General features: G+C 61.4%; 1 protein-coding gene across 3 annotated transcripts; it reads left to right on the forward strand.

Moving 5' to 3' along the window:
• Positions 1-1857: 1857 nt before the first annotated feature.
• FHOD1 (formin homology 2 domain containing 1) lies at positions 1858-17867 on the forward strand. Of its 3 annotated transcripts, XM_072872954.1 has the most exons (23): positions 1858-2066; positions 8133-8239; positions 8375-8439; positions 9824-9891; positions 9998-10103; positions 10303-10397; positions 10819-10930; positions 11023-11117; positions 11213-11356; positions 11476-11690; positions 11845-11955; positions 12216-12239; positions 13253-13497; positions 13697-14541; positions 14811-14963; positions 15124-15306; positions 15580-15699; positions 15909-16070; positions 16171-16361; positions 16442-16634; positions 16714-16867; positions 16953-17129; positions 17442-17867. In XM_072872954.1, exons 1-23 carry the CDS (start codon positions 1896-1898, stop codon positions 17522-17524), a joined length of 3819 nt encoding a protein of 1272 aa, XP_072729055.1. In that variant the 5' UTR covers positions 1858-1895; the 3' UTR covers positions 17525-17867. The 3 variants fall into 3 exon arrangements, with proteins under 3 accessions (XP_072729055.1, XP_072729056.1, XP_072729058.1); XM_072872955.1 differs by lacking the exon at positions 12216-12239 and having other exon boundaries at positions 11192-11356; positions 13277-13497; XM_072872957.1 differs by lacking the exon at positions 12216-12239 and having other exon boundaries at positions 13277-13443.
• Positions 17868-21923: the final 4056 nt, after the last annotated feature.

The following is a 21923-nucleotide window of genomic DNA, read 5'->3' on the forward strand; positions in this document are numbered from 1 at the left end:
CTACCCTGGTGCCCCTCGCACCTGCTCCAGTGCTCCTTGCCCCACAGCACCCCCTGCCTCTACCCTGCTGCCCCTTACCCCATGACAGTCCCCTGGCTCGTGCCCAGTGCCCCCTACATCACCCTGGTCCCCCGTGCCCTCCCCTGGTGCACTTGCTCTGCCTGAGTCCCCTCACCCTGGCTCAGTCCTCCCACACCCACCAGATTCCCTATCTCCCCACCCCACCCAATCCCCCTCCCAGCCCAGCCCTTTCTGCTGCCAGCCGAGACCACCCATCCCTGCCTCAGCCACTGCCCGAGCACCAGCCTGGGAGCACCCCAGGGGGGCCCCCATGGTTCCTGGGTCACCCTCGCTTCCCCAGCCCCTCTCAGACACCCCTAAAATCTCCCACTTGCTCACTGACCCTGGGCCATCCCCCCTGCTCCGGGAAGTGCCCCATCTCCCACATCCCATCCCTGGGGCTCCCAGATCCAGGGCCCTGTGTCCTGGGCAGGCAGTGAGGGATGCCCAGGCAGCCCAGGGAGTGGGGATGCTGCCTGGCAGGGGGCAAGAAGGGACACTGGCAGAGTGCTTCATGGAGAACCAGCTCTGACCTGTGTCCGTGTGTCCCCGAAGCCAGGACAGAAGGACACCTTGGCCGGGCCGAGCCCTCTGGCTGGTACTGCCTATGGCACAGGCACCCTCGGTCACCGAGTGCCAGGCAGAGCCCACTGGCCAGAGGGGAATGGGCTGCAGGACACCTCCCCGGCAGCCTCGGCCCTGTTGCCTCTTCCCATCTCTCTGAGCACATTTGCACAAACGACCTGGCACAAATGTGCTGCAAACGTTTGCCAGCAGAAGAAAACAGCTGGAGAGGGCAGCCTGCTGCTGCCACCCCCTGCCAGCCCGCTCCTGCCAGGAAAAGCAGTGCAGGAATGGCCTCGCAAGGGCTGCCACTGAGAAGAGGCAGCCTCCCGCTCCCCTTTTAAGCTGTCAAAGGTGTAATTAAATACCCCCTTTGCTTTGTCTCCCCCAGGCTGGTTGTGCCCTGCCATCCCGGCCTCGTGGACCTGGCCTGTGCCACTGTCTGGGCATCTCTGCTGAGCTCCCCCCAGACTGCTCACGCCTCACTCCTACTGGGAGCCTGGGCTGGAGCCAGGAGTGAGGGGAAGGCTCCCTGCCCACTGGTCCATTGCGTCGGGCCATCGTCACCGCCCAGGTAATCAGTCAAAAAGAAAGTAAAATTGCCTTTGCCTTGCTGGGTTGTGCTCAGTGTGCCCAGCGACACTTCGTGCCGAGTTCAAGAGTGATGAGACCTTCCCGTGTCCCCAGTCCCATCCCCGGTGCAGCCGCAGTCCCCCGGGGGTCCTCCCGGGGGTCCCGGCTCTCCTTTGCACGCTCCTTTCCAAGCCCGCCTTAGCCGCGGTGATGAACGCTACATGATCCATCCTGGACGCCCTCGTTAGCATCAACACCGGCCTCAGAGGCTGCCCCGCTGCCGGGGTGATACCGCTGCACCCCTGGCTCCGGGCTGCCCGGGGCAGGGCGGCTCACCCCCCCGGCCGCTTTCCCTCCTGCCCCAGAATGGGGAGGTTCAGCCCAGCTGCCCACCCGTGCTCCAGTTCACCCGGGGCGAGCAGCCCGACCCGGCACCCTGGGGCAGCCCGGAGCAATCCCCGCGCACCCAGAGCCCCCCGCGGCCTGGAGCATCCCTGACGCCGGAGCACTCCGGCGGAGCATCCCTCCGGGGCGAGAGGCAGCTGCGGGCAGCCCCCGCCGCGCCGCCGGGACGCCCGCGGGAGGGCGCGCCGAGCTCCGAGCGGCCGCTACCGGGGCGGGGCGGGGCCGGGGGCGTGGCCTCCCCGCCCCCACCCCCGGCGGAGCGGAGCGGAGCGGAGCGGAGCGGCGGCGCTGCTATGGCGGAGGCGGTGGTACCGTGCCGGCTGCAGTACCTGCAGGACGCGGACCCCTTCGGCTGCGGCAGCTTCCCGGAGCCGCGGCGAGCCCCGGTTTACGCCGTGGTGGAGGCGCTGGCCCTGGGGGCGCAGTTGCCCGCCCTGCACTGCCTGCTCGGGGCCCCGCTGCCGGTGAGGGGGAGCCGGGGGCGGGCGGGGAAGGCACCGGGCGGCGGGGCGATTGTCGGCTGGAAGGAGCAGGGAGGCGAGGGACGGGGCGGTGTACCCCCGCCGGAGCCCGGGCAGCGCTCCCGGTCTGAGCACGACGGAGTCCGTGAGCCCCTGCGGGAGATGCCAGTTCTCGGCCGGTCCCGGATGAGTCGGCGGGGAGGAAGAGGATGTACTCTCTCAGAGCAGGCAGGAACCCAGACGGGGGAAGCAGGATGAGGGCAGGCGTCCATCCCCGTGTCGTCGGGGCTGAGCCAGGCAGCGTCCTCCCACCCCAGCATCCGCCTTCCACGCCGGCTACTGGGAGCAGAGCTGAGCCTCGACAGGAGCACCCCGGCTCCCTGCCGCCGGGGACCCGGCCAGCGTCCCCGCTCGCTGCAGCACGGGGGCTTGGGGAGGTGACGGTGGAGCCGGAGGGCCACCAGCCCCTCGCCCCTCTGGTTCTGCGGCAGCTTTGCCCGCAGAGAGAGGCGCGGAAATTCGTGCTGAGCAATTTCCTCCATCTGGGGCGGGCGAGTGGAGGGCCTGCGCCCCGCATGCACCCCTCACTGTGCTGTGGAAAGGAGCAGGGGCTGTCCGGGAGGAAGGCGGGAGGCTGAAGTGGGGCGCCGTGTCTTGCTTGCGTGCCCTCAGGGCTGATCCAGGCTGGGAGAGAGGGGCTGGGGAGTGGAGGAGACGGGGGACCCTCCCTCCTGGGTATCTTCTCTTGGCGTGATGTTTTCAGAGCCTCCTTTACAGGATGGGGACGGGCTTGTTTTCCTCCTTATGAACGCGGGACCCAGCAGAGCTTTGGCAATGGCTGAGCATCTCTGTCTTGCAGCACCGCAGGAGTGCAGGCAAGGGAGGCAGGAACCCAGGCAGGCAGGGGGAGTGTGCCCTGCCTGCAGCCGGACAGGAGAGGCAGGGGCAGCAGGAGGGGGAAATCGGCTCAATGTGCCTGGCACTGAGCTTGCTGGCCTGCCAGGGGAGAGGGGATTGCTGCGAGACCTTTGCCTGCGCTAAAAAACTCCCTTTTATCCCCCTTTTCATTTTTCTTGGAGCAAAGCAGCAGTGTCTCATGTTGTCGCCGTCATGGGATTTTTAGGTGGTGACTAAATGGGGTTTGTTTGGGAACAAACAGCCCCGAGACATGACGAATGGAGCAAACTCAAATTTCAGGCATGTGCTCTCTTCCCCAGGCAGGAGCTGGCTGTAATGGGATCACCAGCCCGGGGTGCTGCTGTGGTGGCACGGGGGGGGGGGGGCTGGACATGGGGGGGCTGGACACGGCATTCCCGGCAGCAGGAGCGTGGCAAGGAAGTCCTGTGCCTGTCAGAGGCGTGTTGATCCTGGGATTTCAGGCTCTGTTCTCTGCCTAAGCCAAGCTCTGGATGTTTTTTTCTGTAGTTTTCCTGCATCACCCCATGACCCTTGGTAAAATCGCAGGCGAGTGGCTAGGACCCTGCTCTAGGCGTATAAGCCAGATTCCTGGTTTATATAGGTTATATAGGTTATGAACCGTGGTGCCTTTATTACATGGAGCTTTCTGAGCCAGTGAGGGCTGTAGTACATCCTGGCCTGACAAGCTGGGATGCTGACTGTGTTTGCGTGAGCTGGTGTCTTCATCGGGAGCCTCCTGCAGTGGGATTTACACCCTGCAGAGCGAGGTTGGTCTCCCGAACCACCTGGTTCAGTCCAAGTTCAGAGCTGGCACCCTGGAGCCATGCAGACGTCGTTACCCTGGCATGACCGGCCAAAACCTCCCTTGGTGCCTTTTGTGCCAGGTAGTGCACAGCTCCATTACTTGCCACCCTAAAATTAGTAAATGAACAGTCAGATTTTTCCCAAGGACCTGGCTGTAAAAAAATTCAGATGGGGATGTGTGGTGCCAGGCTTGTCCTGCTGGGCAGCGTGCCCAGAGCTGCAAAACACCGGGAGGAGGATGCAATGGCTGGGAGGGAGCTGGGCTGGGGGTCCCCGCATCGTTGGAGGAGGACCGAACCACAAGCACCCAGGGGATGAGCTGCCATGGGGGACCAGCCAGGTCCTGCCCTCCCTGGGCACAGCAAAGCTGCTCCCTGAGCTGGGAACAGCCTAGAGATGATGAACAGGAGGCTTCTCATGCTGGCATTGCTGTCTTGAACAGCCTGTCCTGCCCTGTGACACCCTTGGTGCTTCCTCTCCCTGAGTGCGACCCGCTGCTGATGACTTTTTCATGCTCTCCGGAAAGCATGTTTGTGCTTGAAAATACCTTCCTGCTTGTTTGCTGCCGATTCATTGTTCGGCTGCAGGCCGATACTATCTTCTCCTGCTTTCCAGCATTTTTCTAGTACCCTTGGGTGATGCTCACGCTGGGTGTGGGGGTTTTCTGAACCTCCGCAGGCAGGTTTTGGCAGGGCAGATTTTTTTTTGGCTGTCCCTTCTGTCCCCAAAGGCCACTGTGCTCCCTTGCCCCCAGCACTATCTCACCTCTGAATCTAGGGATTTTTCCAAACAATTGCAAAACCCAATGGGCTGGAGCTTTGCTTTCCCCTTCCTCCCCCGGAAACCTGGGGAAGAGCAAAGAGCTCGCCAGCCTTGGAGCCATAAGTTCACCCTTCCACTTGCTGCAAGCTCTCGCGCTCGATAGAGGAGAGCCTCTGAGGCAACCTTGATGCATGCAGCATGCAAGCCCTGTCCCACCAGCTGTGCTTGTACTCTGTTTCCTAACCGGCTCGAGCGGGGCTTCACCGAGCGTCTTTGCTCCTCTTAACCTCTAGCAGGCACAAAAGTGGTAAGATCGGGTTATTGGCAGGCTTTGAAACTCTGCCGTCTGCTTCTTGCCGAATGCTTAGAGCCGAGTGTCAGTGCTCAGCAGCCTCTGGCATTCCCCAGCTCCTGGCACAGTCCTCGCGTGAATCCAGGGACAGGAGCCACAGTCATGCCATGGCTTTACCAGGACACCGGCTGCTTGTCAGGACTGAGGTCTTCCCGCTGTTGATGAGAAATGAGGGATCTGTTAATGAGCAACAAGGCTGGCTGGAGGAGCTTTGAGAGGGACGCACGCGAGTGACTGTGCAGTTCTGGGCTACCCCTGGGTGACCTCCAGAGATCCCTCCTGGCCTGGGTATTTCCCCCTGCCCATGATAAGGCAATGGCAGTGCTCCTGTCCATTTGCTGCCATCTGTCAGGCAGGAGGCAGTGACCGAGTGCCCTGGCAATAAACACCCCTCTTAGCCCTGAAACCGAATCGTGGTGACTGCCTTTGGTTGCCGGCTGGGGTTGCTCCTGCAGCATAGCTCTAGAAACCATCAATCCCCATGTATTTTGGGAGTGTGGGCAGAGGCTTGCGATGCTGGGCGTTTCTGACCTGCCAGTGCCTTGTGTTTAACTGCTGCCTTGAGCTCAAGTGCTGCCTCATCTGGAGCAAATAATGCATATTTCTGTAATTTCCCCCATAGCTTTCCTAGAAGAGCCGCAGTGATGTTGAGAAATTGTGGTTACTGCAAAAAGAAAATGTTAGAGAGGGGGGAAAAGTGTTTCTTCTGCTGGCAGATAAAGAGGATATTTGCTGCCCAGCCTTGGAGCATCCTCCCATGTGGGGATGCTGTGATAGGGGTGAGCAGGAAGATGTGATGCTGTGGTGGGTGGCATGAGTGCAGCTGTGGGTGGGATGTCTCCATCTCAGAGGTGGAGATGTCTCCATCACATCCCCGTGGTTTGGGGGGGACGGGACAGTCCCGCTCCAGGTAGAGATGGTTTTCCCTGGGGACTCACTTGCCTGGCACGTGTGTCCTTGCTGAGTTTCAAAACTGGCCATAGCTGCTGGGTGTTGGTAGCATTACCAAGGTGTTTCCACCTTCCCTGTGTCTCAGATTTGAGATGGAGGACATCAGTGCTGTTGCGGGGTGGCTGGGGCTCCCAGGAGCTGTGGGCTGGAGGTGTGAGCGTGGGATGCTCTCCTCCTACCCCAGCTCTGCTTTGCCTGCAAGTCTCCATTGACCCTCAAAGCCTAGTTCATTTTAAGATGGTTTTACAGGCAGGAGACAGATGGATCACAGTGGCCCTGCGCCGGGAGCTGTCAGTACCCCATGGCCCCAACGTGCCGTCCCCAGCAGCACAGCCCTGAGGTCCTGGCTCAGATCCTGCATGGTTCAAAACCTCATCCAATGGCGCAGGAGTAACCCTGGCCCTGGGGCAGTCAGTGGTCCATGGCACGGAAGTGCTGCCCCGGGATTTTTGGCAGGCCAGCGTGAGCCTGGAACAGCCCATCTCCATCCCTGGGGGCTGGTGCTCGCCAGGAGGGTCGCAGCCAAGCCCAGGCCCAGCGCTTGGAGCATCCCTTGTGGGGAGCGCTGCCAAGCTCACATGGGAAACGCGTGGGGTCGTGTCCCAGGGGCTTGGCCTTCCCCGCCAGCTGGGACATGTCACCGGCCCTGGTAGGAGCTGAGGATGTTAACTCCGGCTTGACAGGACTCTGGCAGCCCAGAGAAGGCAAAGCTTTTGTCCTGGATCTGTGAGTTGGTCTTCACTGTGTTTGAGTGCTCAGGAGGTTGCAGGGATGCCTGAGAGGATGCCCGGGAGGATGTGGGGATGCCCAGGATGATGTAGGGATGCCTAAGGGGATGCAGGGGTGCCCAGGAGAGCCCTTTCCCCATGCAGGAATTGAAGCTTTCCCCAGCAAGCAAACCCTGCGTGGGGTCAGTGTTAGCAATACCTGCTGTGGAGGCAGAGCTGCTGGCCAGGAGCACTTGCCCGGTGCCAGCAGCCTGTGTTTGGTGTACGTTGCCATGGCTGGCTGGCGTGGCCAGCAACCGCGGGAGGTGGAGCGGGACACTAACAACATAACAACTGCATCCAACCCAATGGCAGTGCCCTGCCAAATTGCCCGTGATCCTGAGGCTTAGTCAGGGTCATTAACTATTTTAATGCACATGGCATTTTTTCTTTGCCCTCTGGTTTTAACGTCGCTCTTGCACAATCTTGCGACTCGAGGAGATAGGGCTTTCATGGAAAGCAACCCCAGTGAGATGCAGGAGCTGTACCCAGTGTTGCTGTGGGTCGCCAGCCTGCCCAAGGGTGGCCAGGGTAGGGTTTTATCCCCAGTCCTCAGCTCCCCAGGTGGTTACACAGCACTGCTGTTCAGATTTGGAAAGGAGCATCAGTTCCTCGGAGGTGGGGTGAGCTAGGAGAGGGGGGACTGCAAACACTTTAGGAACAGGACCACATGCGCTGGGGTGGCAGGGGTGCTGGCAAGACCAGGCAGGCACTGCCCTCCCTCTGCCTCTACTTACACCTTGAGGGCAAATTGCCCTGTCCCATCGGGAGCTCACCCAGGAGACCTGCTTGGGTGCTGCAGGGTCCCAGGTGGCTCAGGGACTTTGTGGGTGCCGTGACTGGAGCACCTCTGAGTGCAGTGCCCACTGGCTGGGGTGCACCATGGGTGCTGTATGTGGACTTCTGGGGGAGATGCCCTCGCCCCAGCCTTGCCTCGGACTGTGCTTTTCCCCATACCACTGGAAGATGCCACGTGGCTGCGGGCTCAGCCAGAGGCTGCGTCAGCTGGGGGACATCCCTGTGGGATTTGCCCTGGTTTGGGGTGTCCCTGGTCGGGCCAGGTGCCTTGGCAGTTCCCACAAAGCCAGTCCCCGGAGGTGATTCATCTGCCTAGGCAAAGGCACCAGCCCAGGGAGGAGATGGATCCTGCCCCGGTTGCACCCCAGCTGACTAAGGGGAGCCCCAGGGAGCGAATCAGCCTCTTGCCATGGCTCCTGCCCAAGGGATTGCCAAGGAGCCCAGCGGCAGTGGGGCCGCCCTCGCTCTGTCTTTTCCCAGCCTGGGGCTCCATGTTTCTTTCCTAGTCTGCCACCGGGATGGGGTGGAGAGTGCTGGGGCATCTCCCCGCAGGGCCAACGCTCAGGGACAGGGTGGGACTTGTCACCCTGCTCCAGGATGCAGCTGCCTGGTGGGTTCGGTGCAGGCAGGAGGGATGACCCAGGGATGCTGCATCCTCTGGGAGCCAGGAGGGCCGTGGTGGGCACGGGGGCTCAGCCGGGCTGTCTGCATCCCCAGCTGGAGGACTGCACGCTGCAGGTCTCGCCCTCCGGACCCTACCTGGACCTTGACTTGTCCCTGCTGGAGCAGAAGGATGATCTGGAGGGTTTCTACGAGGAGGTCAGGTGAGACACATGGGGTGCCCGAGCCCTCCAGATGGGACATGGGGACCCCACGTGTGTGTGAGTGCTGGGGACCACGGGCTGGGGGCTGCAGTGGTCCCACTGCAGGTGCTTACGTGGTGTTTCCTGCCATCCCAGGAAGGGGAGACGGCCAACTCTGATCCTGCGCACGCAGCTCTCCGTCCGAGTCCACGCCATCATCGGTGAGTCGGGGACGCTCCTTCCTCCGGGCTGGCGTGGGTCCAGCAGCTCGGCATCCCTGGGCGGTGGGTGTTTGGTCTCCGCAGTGAGTTTTGGCTGGGCTTTTTGTGATGGAGAGACGGAGCAATACAGCCCAGGGCTGCTCCCACCCCATAACCCCTGCAGTGGTGCAGGGCTTGTGGTCCCCATGAGGCTCGTGGGGACCTGCTGGGTTAATCCCCTCCATCCTCAGAGATCGGGACTTTCGCCTCTTCGGCTTGGAGCCCACCGCCTGCTGCAGATATTCTGGGTCATTCAGGCAAGCTCTAAATATAGCTTTGCAGGATACAAACAAATAGCTCGAGCACAGCAGAAAGCACTGCCGTGGCTTTGGGTAGCCTGCTCAGAGGTGCTGTAAAATATTCGGGAGTCTCAAGCCTTTTTTTCCCCTTAGCAGGGGGAAAACAAGCGCTGAGCAGAGAAATGCCGGCTGGGCATCAGCTTCCCAAGCATCGTGGGAAGGGGCACAGCATGGAGCCTTCTCCCTGCAGGAAGGCCGGGGTCGGGGTCGTGCTCTTAGCCGGTGGTTCCCAGGCTCCGGCTGAGCCCCAGGCTGCTCTGCTTTCCCTCTCGGCTGCTCTGACAAGCTGATAAGTGAGCAGAGGAAGCTGCTGGGACCTCATGTTTTACAGAACCCTCATCAGCATGTCTGGAGGGCTCCTTGGACAGCTTGGTTTTGGCTTGTTACAGCTCTAAAGCTGACCCAAATAACTTGGGATGCTCGGATAACTCAATTTTTGCATGTGGGAAGCACTGGCTCCTGATGCCTTTGGTCTCTGCTAGTTTAAGTGGGGCTTTCCAGCTTCCCATTGCCCTGGCTGCTCCATTCTGGCTCCGGCCCACAGGCACCATCCCCATGAGCATGTAGTCTCCATCCAGCCTCCAGCCTGGTGATTGTCCTTTTGTCCCCAAGCAGCTGGTGTCATGCTGCTGTCCTTTCCGTCCCCATCCTGTGGCTCTTCCCAAGCCATGGGGCTGCTGGGGGCTCCGGGACCATGCCAGGGCTGTGCCTGGGAAGGGACAGCTAAAAGTAGCTCTGCCTTCTGCCCATGTTCCTGTTTCAGTTCTGCACAGGAAACCAGAGGGGATATTTATGTCACTGCTGGGCAGAAAAAAAAAAAAAGGAAACAGGGAGGCAGCAGGACTGAAATAAGTAGTTGTGGAGCTGCAGCTGCTTCCACCCCACATGTCCAACAGCCAGGCAGTGCCAGCATCCTGGCGTGATGGCACAGGGGTTGAGCTGGGATGTGGGGCTTTCCCAGGCAGCTGGGAGCATTTTGGAGCCCCGGTTCAGCAGCGAGCCCCTGTGGGTCAGGCTGTCATGCCATGTCTCTCCTTTCCTTCCAGAGAAGCTGTACAACTCGCAGGGGCCAGAGCTGCGGCGATCCCTCTTCTCCCTCAAGCAGCTCTTTCAGGTATGGTGATGCTGGTGCGGTGGGGTGCTCAGGGCGGGCTCCCCCAGGGCTGGCTGCCTGCCCCTGCCTCCCCACGCTGTGGTAATGCCTGGCCTTCACCCTGCAGGAGGACAAGGACCTGGTGCCAGAGTTTGTGAACCTGGATGGGTTGACATGCCTGATCAAAGTGGGGGCAGAGGCTGACCAGAACTACCAGAATTACATCCTCCGGGGTTGGTATTTGGGTACTGGGCACCTCTCATCCCTGGGGAGGAAGGCTGGCACTTGAGGGAGACAAGCAAGCAAGTTTGCCTGGGCTACCCTGCAGGCAGCTGCCAGACCTTGCCCTTGTCATGGTGATGCTGTGCGGGGCTGGGAAAGCCCTACGCCTGCCCGCTGTGCCCGTGACCCTGCCCGCTCTCTGCCTTGCAGCCTTGAGCCAGATCATGCTCTTCGTGGACGGGATGCAGGGTGTCATCAACCACAACGAGACCGTCCAGTGGCTGTACATGCTGTCAGGAAGCCCAGTAAGCCCCTGCTTCCCTTGGGGGGCTGCCTGTGCCCCCTCCTGCACCCCGCTTCCCTGCCTGTGGCTGTTCCCTTGCACTGTCCCTTCAGGGGATTTACCCCACACTGCCTTCAGGCTTGGTGCCCTGGTACCTTTGGGTATGTTGGGTCCTTCTCCCACCCATCTGAAAGTCACCCAGGGTCCCCAGAGCTCTCCATCCTGATGTGACCGTGCTCCTGGGCGCAGAGCTTGAGTAAGAGGGTCCTGCTCTGGGTCCCTTCCCGGTGCCCCTTGGTGGCCATCAGCATCACAGCTGCAGGCTGGTCCCTGGCCCCACAGCAAAGCCCCAGACCTGGGGCATGGGCACAGCCACTCTGCAGTGCCCTGGCATCGCACTGGCAGCCCCCTGCCGCCGTCCCAGCTGCCATCCCTTGTGCCAGTTTCGCCTGGTGGTGAAGATGGCGCTGAAGCTGCTGCTGGTGTTTGTGGAGTTTACGGAGCCCAACGCCCTGCTCCTCATCCACGCCATCAACACCGTGGACCAGGCAAGAGGTGAGTGCAGTCCCAGCCACCCACAAGGTCCCCCCTGGGGGACGGTGTCCCCCCCTGGCCCGTGTGTCACCTGTGCATGCCGCTTTTCCCAGGCACGTGTCCGTGGTCCAACCTGATGGCCATCCTGGAGCAACGCAATGGGGCTGACACAGAGCTGCTGGTGTTTGCCATGACACTGATCAACAAGGTCCAGGGGGTGGCAGGGCGTCCTCATGATGCCATGCTGGTGGGGCTCGGCATGGGTCACACCAGTCCCAGCAGTGTCCCTCTGGTCCTGCTCAGACGCTGGCAGCCCTCCCAGACCAGGACACCTTCTACGACGTGACAGACTGCCTGGAGCAGCAGGGCATGGAGCGGGTGGTGCAGCAGTACCTGGGCAGCAAGGGCACTGACCTTGACTTGAAGCAGCAGTTCGCACTCTATGAAGTGAGCGGGGCTCCCATGGGATCTGGCCACACGCCATGTCCCACGGCAGCAGGGAGGGCGGGCGTGTGGGGTGGCAGGGGTGCCGTGCCTGGTGCCATGCCCCCCTGGCCCCTCCACAGAACGCTCTCAAGCTGGAGGATGGCGTGGAAGAGCTGCCCTCAGGGGGACGCAAGGAGCGGAGGAGGACGGACGAGGCCCGGCGCGGGTGGCGATCCCAGGGCAGCTGCTCGGAACCCAGCACCGATACCCAGCCATTGCTGGGGTCCCCTGGCACCCCGAAGGAGTCCCCCACCGGGGACACCCCAGCTGTCCCCGTGCCGAGCAGCCCTGCAGAGTAAGTACAGCTGGAGGTGGCCCATGGGGGGATGCTCCTGGGATGGCAAAGATTCTGGGATACAGTGCAAGTAGTGCTCGGGTCCATTCCTGGTGCTAGGGTGGAGGGCAGCCCTGTGGGACCTGCTCTCAGTCCCTGCCACCTCTTCTTCCAGACCCTGTCCCGGCAGCGTCTACAACAGCGCGTCCAGCGTGCGGCTGGCCCTGGCCTCCCCCCCAGCCGAGAAGGAGCAGCCCCCAGGCCTGGGCGAGCGCAGCATCTACAAGTAAGCAGCCGGGAGGGGCTGAGTGCATGGAGGGGGGTCCCCCTGGGGCTGCAGGGGGGCTCCCAGGGGGAAACAGGGTCTGCGCAGGCACTGGGGCTGGAGAGAAGCGTGAGGGGGGAGTGGGCATCTGAGATGGTCCAGCCAGGGGCTCCAGGGCATCCTTTGGGTGTACACAGCTCTGCTCCAGCTCCTCCTCATTGCTCCTGTCTGTCCATGCTTGCCCTCTCCTCTGCCCACTCTTTCTATCTTTCCCTTTGCAGGCTGCGCCAAACTGCCCCTATCTGGTAAGTGCCCAGGCTCTGCACGCGTGCACTCCCTCCCAGTGTGATGCTCTGGCGGGAGCAGGCACTGCCCTGCCCCACTCGCTGCCCCTTGCACCCACCTCGCTGCCCCCATCCCTCACCTCTCCCCTCCGAGCCCTGCCTGTGGGACCCCAGCCTGCTCCCCCTGTTGTCAGCATCCCCCATGGGGTGATGGCACCCTCTGATCCCTGCATTCTGGGGTGAAGTGTCCCTGCTGGGGGTGGCACAGCCTGCCCTGGGGCCGACAGGGGGCTGGGATTGCCATCCTGGTGGCAAACTGGGTGGCTCTGGTGGGGGGGGATGGTGCCCCTTCTTGCCAGCACCCAATGCCATGCAGTGCCCAGGCAGGAGGGGACTCTCTGGGGCTCTCCCGGCTCCCCATGAACCCCAGGACCATGGAGTGATCGCAGGGCAAGAGTCCCATGCTGGAGGGCTGCCAGGCAGGTGTGTGCAGGAGGCACGAGCCCTGAGGGGCTGCCAGCAGTGGGGGCTAACCCCTGTTTTCCCTCAGGCGGGAGGATGCCCCCCCCTTGCATGGGGACAAGCCTATTTTGAGGAAGTTTGAGTAAGTAGAGGCATGCATGTGTCTCCAGGCATGCGCTTCCTCAGGCTGGTGCCTGGCTGGAAGTGTCTGGGCTCCAGCCACACAGGGCATGAGGAGCAGGAGGGTCCCCACGCGTCTCTGCGCGGGTCCCTTGCTGGGTCTTGCAGCTTTTGGACAAGGGTCACAGTGAGCACCAGGTTGGGACCAACAGGTGACGGTGGCACCCTGATGGCACAAGCCTTCGGCTCACATGGGGCTGTGGCATTCTTGTCCCTGAGCTGTGGTGGCATCACCTGCCTCTCTGCAGGGCTCAGAGGAGGTTGAATCTACTGGGTCCCCGATGCGGTGTGGCCAGTGCAGGGGGTTTCTGTGCTGCAGGGCTGGCTGTGCAGTGTGGCATGACATGGTTTGCCCATCGTCCCCATCATCCCCATCTCTGCCTTGCTCCCAGCCAGTGTCCACCCCTGTCTTGCAGAGCTCGCTTCTTGGAGAACCTGGCTGCAGCCCAGAAGGAGAAGATCTCTTCCATGGCCAAGGGACGGCTCGATGTCCTCAGCGAAGCTGTGCCAGAGCATCCCACCACTCTCACATGGGACAGAGACAGCAGCACCCCTGAGCCCAGGATGGAGCCACTCAGCATAAGTAGGTGCTTCCAGGGTGTGTGTTCCTGGCTCTGGGCTCATTGGGGTCTCTGGGGTAGGTATTAGTGGCCCCTCTGCCCCCAGCTCACACCCGTGATACCCAGCGCCATGGAGGGATACCCCTCCCCATCCTGCTCCGAATGCCGGCATCTGAGCACACCCTGCCAGGGAGCAGGACCCCAACTCTACGTGCAGCCCAGCAGCACCTGCCCCCTCCAAGTGGGCTGTTCCAGCCTCTCCCCCTCTCCCTGCAGGGTCTCGCCTGGCTCGGCTGGACACCGACTCCTGCAGCACCATCTCCTCCGACACCAAGTTTATGCTGGACATGCTCTACGCCAAGGGCTCCTCAGAGCCAGAGAAGGAGAAGGTCTTCCCCAAGGTCCTGTCGTCCCCCATGGTCCAGGGTGAGGTGGAGATGGATGCTGAGGGAGGTGGCAGCCAGGAGCAGGAGGGTGCCTGGCTCTGTGGCAGGGCTCCAGACGGGCCAGTGGCCAGTGCTCACACCAAGCTGGTGCGTGCCATGTCCAGTGTAGATGCCGAGACACACACACAGAAGCTGGACAACACTGGGATGATGCCCATCAAGAAGGATGCGGAGCTGACGTGGGAGCGCCTGGAGGCCAGCCCTGTGCAGCTGAAGATCAAGGACCTGGACTTCACTGATTTGGGGGAAGAAGAAGACTTTGACGTCCTGGACACAGGGCCCATGGCCAACAGTTCCTTTCTCCCTCCCAGCATTGAAGCAACGAGCGCTGGAGCTCTCATGGTTCCCCCTCCACCTCCTGCCGTCCCTGGCTGCCCACCACCTCCACCTCCACCTCCTGCCGTCCCTGGCTGCCCACCACCTCCACCTCCACCTCCTGCCGTCCTCGGCTGCCCAGGGCTGCCAGGCCCCTCAGCAACGGATGGCCCCTCCCAGGCCAAGAAGAAGAGGACAGTGAAACTCTTCTGGAAGGAGCTGAAGCAGCTGGATGGCACTGTGGGGCCGGGCAGGTTCGGCCAGGTGACACTGTGGGCATCCCTGCAGAACGTCGAGGTCAATGCTGCCAAACTGGAGCATCTCTTTGAGTCACGGTCAAAGGAAGTGCCAACTTCAAAGGTACCAGTGGTCTGGCACCCATCAGCCAAGGGGACTTGAGGGGTGGGAGGAAGGCTGTTAGTTCCTGTGGTGACAGTGCATGCCTAGGGTCCCCACTACCCTATGCTGAGGATGGGTACCCACAGCCCAGAGGTTTGGTGGGGATGGTGATGGGCAGCGCACAGGCTTTGCTCACCACTGGGTCCCTGATTGCCTCCCCGTGTCCATGGTGTTTTCATGAAAGCAAGCACTTTGCCTGGCTGTCCCCATCCATCCTGTCCTCTTTGCAGAAGGCCATTGATGGGAAGAAGGTGGTGGTGGTGCTGGACCCCAAGAGGAGCAACGCCATCAACATTGGCCTCACAGTGCTGCCACCTGTGCACATCATCAAGACGGCTGTACTCAACTTCGACGAGTTTGCAGTCAATAAGGAAGGGATTGAGGTGAGCACGAGAGAAGCTCAGCCCCTCTGAGGTCCTCATGCAGGTCGTTTCCCCTGGTCAGGACGCCTCTATGCCATGATGCCTGCGCTGCCAGCCCTGGGGTGACATGTCCCGTGGTGACATGTCTGGAGTCTGACACATCCCTCTTTGCCTGCTCTAGAAAATCCTGACTATGGTCCCGACCGAGGAGGAGAAGCAGAAGATCCAGGAGGCCCAGTTGGCCAACCCTGATGTACCCTTGGGCTCTGCAGAGCAGTTCCTGCTCGCCCTGTCTTCCATCAGCGACCTCACGGCCAGGCTCCAGCTCTGGGCCTTCAAGCTGGACTACGAGAGCCTGGAGCAGGTACAGAGCCATGTACCCCATCTGCCCTCCACCTTCCCACCGCTGCCACCCCCAGCACTGCTGAGCACTGAGCCAAGCATGTTCCTGGTAGGGACCAGCCATGTCCAAGTATGGGAGGTGCTGTCCTGGCTGGGGACAGGCTGCAGGTCCCCCAGGCAAAAGCATGCATTTGGGTTGACCATGGGGTGGTTGTCCTCATGGGCAAGGGCGAATGCTGAAGCTCCCAAGGGAGAGGGTGGCCAAGGGGTCTCACCTGCCTCTCTCTCAACTCAGGAGATTGCAGAGCCACTCTTTGATCTGAAGGTGGGCATGGAGCAGCTGGCCAGAAATCACACTTTCAAGTGCATCCTGGCCACGCTGCTGGCCATGGGCAACTTCTTGAACGGCTCCCAGGTGAGGAGCAGGGTGCAGAGGGATGTGGCCTGTCTTGAGTGCGGCAAGGGCAGGACCAACCATGGTGCATGGGTACCCAGGAGGGACGATGGGAAGCCTGGGACAGCACCTGAGGCTGGGTGGTGCTGGTGGAGGCCCAGTGGGTCTGCAGATGGGAGGTCTGCTGGGGGAGGGATGGAGAGGCCCTGCTGAGTTCATTGGGGTTTCAGAGCAGAGGCTTTGAGCTGGGCTACCTGGAGAAGGTTTCAGAAGTGAAGGACACGGTGCACCGGCAGTCCCTGCTCCACCATCTCTGCCAGATGGTGGTAGAGAAGTTCCCAGAAACCACTGACCTCTACTCAGAGATTGCCTCCATCACCCGCTCCGCCAAGGTGAGGCAAGGCAGATGACACCAAGGCAAGGCAAGGGTGTGGGTCCCATGGCTGCTCAGCTCCACCAGCATGGCCAAGAGTTGACATCTCACTCTTCCAGGTTGACTTTGACGAGCTGGCCAACAGCCTCGTGCAGCTGGAGCGGAGGTGCAGGGCCTCCTGGGACAACCTGAAGGTGATTGCCAAGCACGAGACCAAGCCAGTGCTGAAGAGCAAGCTGACGGACTTCCTCAAGGACAGCACCCAGCGCATTGTCGTCTTGAAGGTGGTGCACAGGCGTGTCCTCAACAGGTTGGTGGCTTGAGGTCCTGGGCACACGCTGGGAACCCCGTGGTCCTGTTGGTGGCCCGCTATGACTGATGTCCCTGCAGGTTTCACTCCTTCCTGCTGTACCTGGGGTACCCAGCGAGCGTGGCCCGGGACGTGAAGGTGACACCCATCTGCAAGCTGCTGCGGGAGTTCGCCCTGGAGTACCGCACCTGCCGGGAGCGTGTCCTGCAGCAGCAGAAGAAACGGGCTGCCCACCGCGAGCGCAACAAGACCCGGGGACGGCTCATCACCGAGGTACAGGGGCGCTTGGCCAGCTGCCACCACCAGGTGATGACCCCCAGGTCCCAGATGCCTGCCTCTCCTCCTGCTGCAGACCGAGAAGTTCTCTGGCATTGCCGAGGCTGCTTCACCGCCTGCTGTGGTGTCCAGCGGCCCTGAGGAGCAGATGGAAGCAGGTCACGAGAGCATGAAGAGCCTGCTGACCTCCCCTGCGGATGCCCCTGCCCGCCGCAGTCGGGCCAGCCGGGGTAGGAGCAGGGTGGCAGAGGTACTCAAAGCATGCCTGGCTGCCTGGGCATGGCTGATGCCAGCATCCCTGTTGTCCCCATGCAGGGACAGGGCAGGCCACCCCGGCCCAGGGCTTTGCAGCCCAGGAGGATGTTCCCAGCTCCCCAGATGATGCTTCGGATGAAATCATGGACCAGCTGGTGAAATCGGTGACTCACAATGCCAACCCCCGGCCTTGCACCAACAAGGAGCGCAGGAGGTCCCGCAGCAATAGGAAGTCCTGTAAGTCCCATCCCTGTCCCCATGTCCTGTCCCATCTCTGTCCCTGTCCCCATGCCTTGTCCCATCTCTGTGTCCTTGTCCCCATGCCCTGCCTGGCTCCTTCCCCACTGGCCACCCCTGACCTCCCATATTGAGCCCACTAGGCCACAGCTGGAGGTACCCTGAGACCCGACCATGCCACAGCACCCTATTGCCACCCCTTCCCTGCCCAGCATGCCAGGACCACCATGTCCAGGCAGGCAGTCAGTGCATGGGGACCCTGGCAGCCAGCACTGCTTGTGCTGCTACTGCCATGCTCTCCTCTTCCCATAGTGAGACGGACACTGAAGAGTGGGCTCAGTGATGACCTGGTGCAGGCGCTGGGCCTGGGGCGGGCGCCCAGCGTGGAGGTTTGAGGGGGCCAAGGGGGCTCATGCTGCTCCCTGCTCCTGGCAGCCCCCAGGGCAGGATGTGGTGGCAGTCCCTGCTGCTCCAGGACTGGCACGCTCTGTACCCTTGGTCTCGCCTTGCTTTTCCCTGCTGGCCTCCAGCTCCTGGAGGTGCAGGCAGCAGGATAGGAGTGATGCCCTGAAGCTGCTCCATGGTGGCTGGGGTGGAGGATGCTCAGTGCCTGTGCGTGGAGGCTCAGGGTTCATCTTCTTAACAGTATTAGAGGAGTCAAGGGGCTGGACCCAGACCCCCTCTGGGAACTGGGTCTGGCCCGTGGCCGCTGTGGCAATAAAGTGATCTGACACACTGCTGGTGTCTCTTGTCCCTGTGCCTGGGTCATCCTGCTGCTGGGCTGGGAGGCTGGAGGCTCTTGATGCTGTGGGCTGGAGCAGGCAGTGCTGAGGGCAGTGGCAGGAGGGGAAGGGGTGATGCTCCCTCCAGCATTCCTAGGGAAGCTGTCACCATGGTCCTGAGCAGGACTGGGGTGCTGCTGGAGCTGTCCGAGGGTTGACCCTGCCAGGAGAGCCCCGTGTCCCCATCCCCTGGGAGGCTTGAGAGGCCGGGGTGATGTGGTACTCCCCGCTGGGCCAAGCCAGCATCCCTCCTGCTGCATCCCCAGCCCTGCTGCAAGGGCCAACCACTCGGCCCGCAGCAGCCAGCCTTGTGGCTTGCAGGCACCATCATCCCTCCCAGGGACAGCGTCATCCCCTCTGTACTGGGGGACCCTGCTGCCAGGCTCAAGGCTGCACGCTCAAGGGCAGGAGCGGCAGCTCAAGTGCAAGGCCATGGCACGGTAAAATCAAGAGTATATGCCCCATCTCAAATTCTCCTCTCCCTTACAAACCTCTCCTGGGGGATTTTAGCCAGACCAGGACCTGGGCAGGGTTGTTTCCCTCCTGGAGCGGGTCCAGGGCACAGCAGCCACCATGCCCCCTGCAAACCTGGCCCTGGCCAAGCTGCAAGCCTCAGAAACATCTCCCTGTGCTTGGCAGAGACGGGCTGCTTCATGATGTAAATGCAGGCAGGGCAGCATCTGCCTGTCCCTGTGGGGCCTGGGAGATCTCCAGGCAGGCACATCCATCTCCTGGTCCAGCGCTGCTCAGAGCCATCCCGGGCATGGATCAAAACCCAGGCTGGATGCTAGCTGCGATGCTCCCCACAGGTGCTAGATGGTGGGTGGATACCATTTCTGAGCATCTCTGCCAGGCTGCAGTACTTTGGGCACCGTCACCCATGGAAGAGGTATTTGGGAATGATGTCACATCATCCATCACAGCAGCTCCACCTCGGCGCTGCCTCCAGCCCTGAATCCTGTGCAGCAGGTCTCTGTGGATTTCAAGGAATGAAGAAAAACTCTACCAGGCAGGGCAGCTGCTTCTTCCCAGCTAACCTCTGCCCAGGGCTGTCCCTCTTCTGCGAGGTGGGACGTGCCGGTGGCCTCGGAGAAGCTGGGCAGTGCCAGCCCACCCCAGTTTGTGAGGTGCCTGCGATGGTTCTGGGTGGCTTTTGGGACAGTGGGATGCCATGCCAAGAGCTGCAGGTGTCCCAGAGGTGTCCCAAGACATGCTCTGGCTCTCTTCCCCCCCACTCTCCGGTGCTTGACTTGGGTCCCCAAAGAGAGGATGAAGAGGTCACAGAAGGTGACATTGAGCCGCTCAGATGCACAGTGGGAAGGAGAAAGGGGTAGAAAAGCATCTGCCTGACCCCCTGCACCTGCCCCAGGTACCCAAAGTGACATTATACATGTGACAACCCCAGAGACTGTCACTCCCAAGGGCTCACGGGGGGGAAACTGAGGCAGGATGCCAGTGAATGCCCCCTCCCTGAGCAGTTTGGCAGCACTTGGGGTGGCCATGTCCTCAGCGAAGGCCTCAGCGAACCTGTTTATTTTTTTCCAGCTGGGTTTTTTTTGCAGCCTTGGTGATATTTCCAGGATACCCAGCCCGGCCCCGGGCACACACTACCCTTGAGCAGTGCCTGAGGTGCTTGGCTTGGCTGTGGCGCAAGTGGCTTATGCCAAAAAAACACCAGGCAGGCACACCCCCCCAGGAAGGAGAGGGGGGTGGCAGGATGCTGGAGACTCGTTTGTGAGAGGAGGCAGGTTCATAGGCTGTCATATGAGGCTTGGTGGGGACCTGGGGCATGTGTGGCCTCGGGCAGCATCAGCAGAGCTGGGGCTGGGGTGCTGCACCCCAGGAGGATGCTCCGGGTGGGATGAGGTGACCCTGGCAGGGCACCTCGCAGCACCTGGTACCCCCATGCCTGCCTCCATCCCTGCCTGCACCGGAGCTCAGCCCCTGCATGGCTCCTGCCCACGCCAGCCCAGGGCCACCAGCTGTGTCCTGCTGCCACGAGGGGGCATGGCGGCCACGCACACGGCGAGGCCACCTGAAACGACACTTCGTGTCCCGCCACTCTTCGGGCATTCGCCCACTGGCCTTCAGTTTGCTGTTCTCCCCTCCCTGGCACCCAGGAGGGCTGCACTCTGCTCCCCTCCTCCCCAGTGAGACGTCCTGCCGCTTCCATGTCCCCGGTGGAGTGACAGCCATGTCCTTGGTCCCGGCCGTTCGTCTGGCTGGTGGGGACAGGCTCCTGTTCCCCAGTGCTCGGCCTTCTCTTCAGCACTCGTCCCTGGCCCCCATCTCACCCTGGCTCCCTTCCAGGCAGTGGGGAGGAGCAGGGGACAGCGGGGACGAGCACAGCTCCACTTGCTATCACGTGTACCCTGTTCTGTAGCAGTTTGTCGGCAGACACCTGCTCCCACCCCTTCCAGCCTATGCTGGAAGATGTCCCCTGCCTCCTCCATCCCACTCTGCCAGCCCTTTCCATGGGACTGTCCCAGTGCAGGGTGTTCTTTGCTGCCACACTCCAAGGTCGGCTCCAGCCTCGTGCCACACAGGCACATCCCCGTTGTCTTCCTCGAGCTCAGGGAGGGACAACCCGCAGTCCTGGGCTTGTGGCTGCCATGAAGCCCCACCACCTCGCACAAGAAGCACCATTCCCACCAGGGACAGCACAACCTCACCTTTGTTCCTGGGTTGGAGCCATCCAGAGCGTTTCTTGCAAGCGCCAGTGCACCCTAGCCACCTTCCAGGAGCATCATGATCATCTTCCCCCCCCCCCCCATATTCCTCCTACTGTCTCAGCTGGAGGACTCCTGCTCTACCTCTTGGCCCCAACCCTCTTAAGCAACTCTAGGCTAGCAGTACGCTCTGTTCTGCAACTACCCTCCCCAGCAGGACGGAGGTGTGGGATGGGAACCAGGTCACAGCTGCCGTGACCTACTGCCCTCTCCCCTGGGGGCAGAGGCGGCAGGATGTCACCTGGAGCGTGGCCCAGCCAGATTCCCCTGGGATCTGTCTCATGGCCAAGGGGGAGCCACATTTGCCCTGTGCCCATCACCCTAATATTGAGGTAGATGCCCAGTGGTGAGTACAGGAGAGACAGGAGATGGGAGGGTGATGCTGGGCTGGCAAAGCAAGCCTGGCATGGGTACCATGCGTGCCTGAGGAGATGGGGGATGCAGAGTACCAGGCATTAGCAGAGCTGGGAGCACTTTGCAGTGTCACCGACGCTTCCCAGCCACACTGAAGGTGCAAGGTCCCTGCAGCCCAAAAGCAGCTCTTATTTGGAGAATCATGGTGAAGAAAGCTGGGCTGGTGAAGGGGCTGATAAGGCCATGTGGGTGAGCGGGCATGGCAACACAGGGTCCTCACCAGGGCAGAAAAGCTCGAGGTCAGGCTGGGGAGCGGCTTCCCAGAAGGTGAAATCTCTCCCAAAGATATGAATGCGGCTGGAAGCGGAGCTGTGTTCTGTAAATACCTGGGGATCCTGTGCAACCTGAAAAAAACAAGTCAGAGGCAGGAATTTTCCAAAGACAAAGGGATTTGCAAAGAGCCAGATCTGGGGTCAGTGCTGGGCTGGATGCTCCATGCTGCCAGCAACGCTGTCCTGGGGAGCAGCCCTGGTACTCCCCGAAGGAGCTGCTCCAGCCGCAGCACCCTAGGAGCAGAGAGGTCCTGCCAGGAGCTGGGGAGAGGTTTGGGCTGTGCCCACCATCCAGCCAAGGTATGTGGAAACCCCCTGCAGATGGAGGATCAAAGCCTGGGACTCAGGCTGATCCCACCAATGTGGCATCAGATGCATGGGACAATGGGCACAAACGGTTGCCTGTGTTTTACAGCAGCAAAACATAGGGAAAGCCCACAAAAAAGTCCTCGGTCATGGACTGAAGTAAGTTGGAAACAAGGGATGGAAAGTCCTGGGGGAAGAAGGGGAGAAGATCCCAGCACAAGGCGTTAAGGTGCCTCCTTGGGTGGCTGTGGCTCAGGTTGGTCATGCCGTGGGAAGTGCCTCCAGGCTGGG

Source organism: Ciconia boyciana, chromosome 9, assembly GCF_034638445.1.
Source record: "Ciconia boyciana chromosome 9, ASM3463844v1, whole genome shotgun sequence".
In the NCBI taxonomy this organism is placed as follows: domain Eukaryota; kingdom Metazoa; phylum Chordata; class Aves; order Ciconiiformes; family Ciconiidae; genus Ciconia; species Ciconia boyciana.

Bases quoted from the DNA above. Each gene is read 5' to 3' on its own strand.
- FHOD1 (XM_072872954.1), top strand. From the start codon at position 1,896: ATGGCGGAGGCGGTGGTACCGTGCCGGCTGCAGTACCTGCAGGACGCG. The intron at 11,956-12,215 runs GTAAGCAGCCGG...TTCCCTTTGCAG, and splicing joins GGCGAGCGCAGCATCTACAA to GCTGCGCCAAACTGCCCCTA. The intron at 16,071-16,170 runs GTGAGGCAAGGC...TCACTCTTCCAG, and splicing joins CCATCACCCGCTCCGCCAAG to GTTGACTTTGACGAGCTGGC.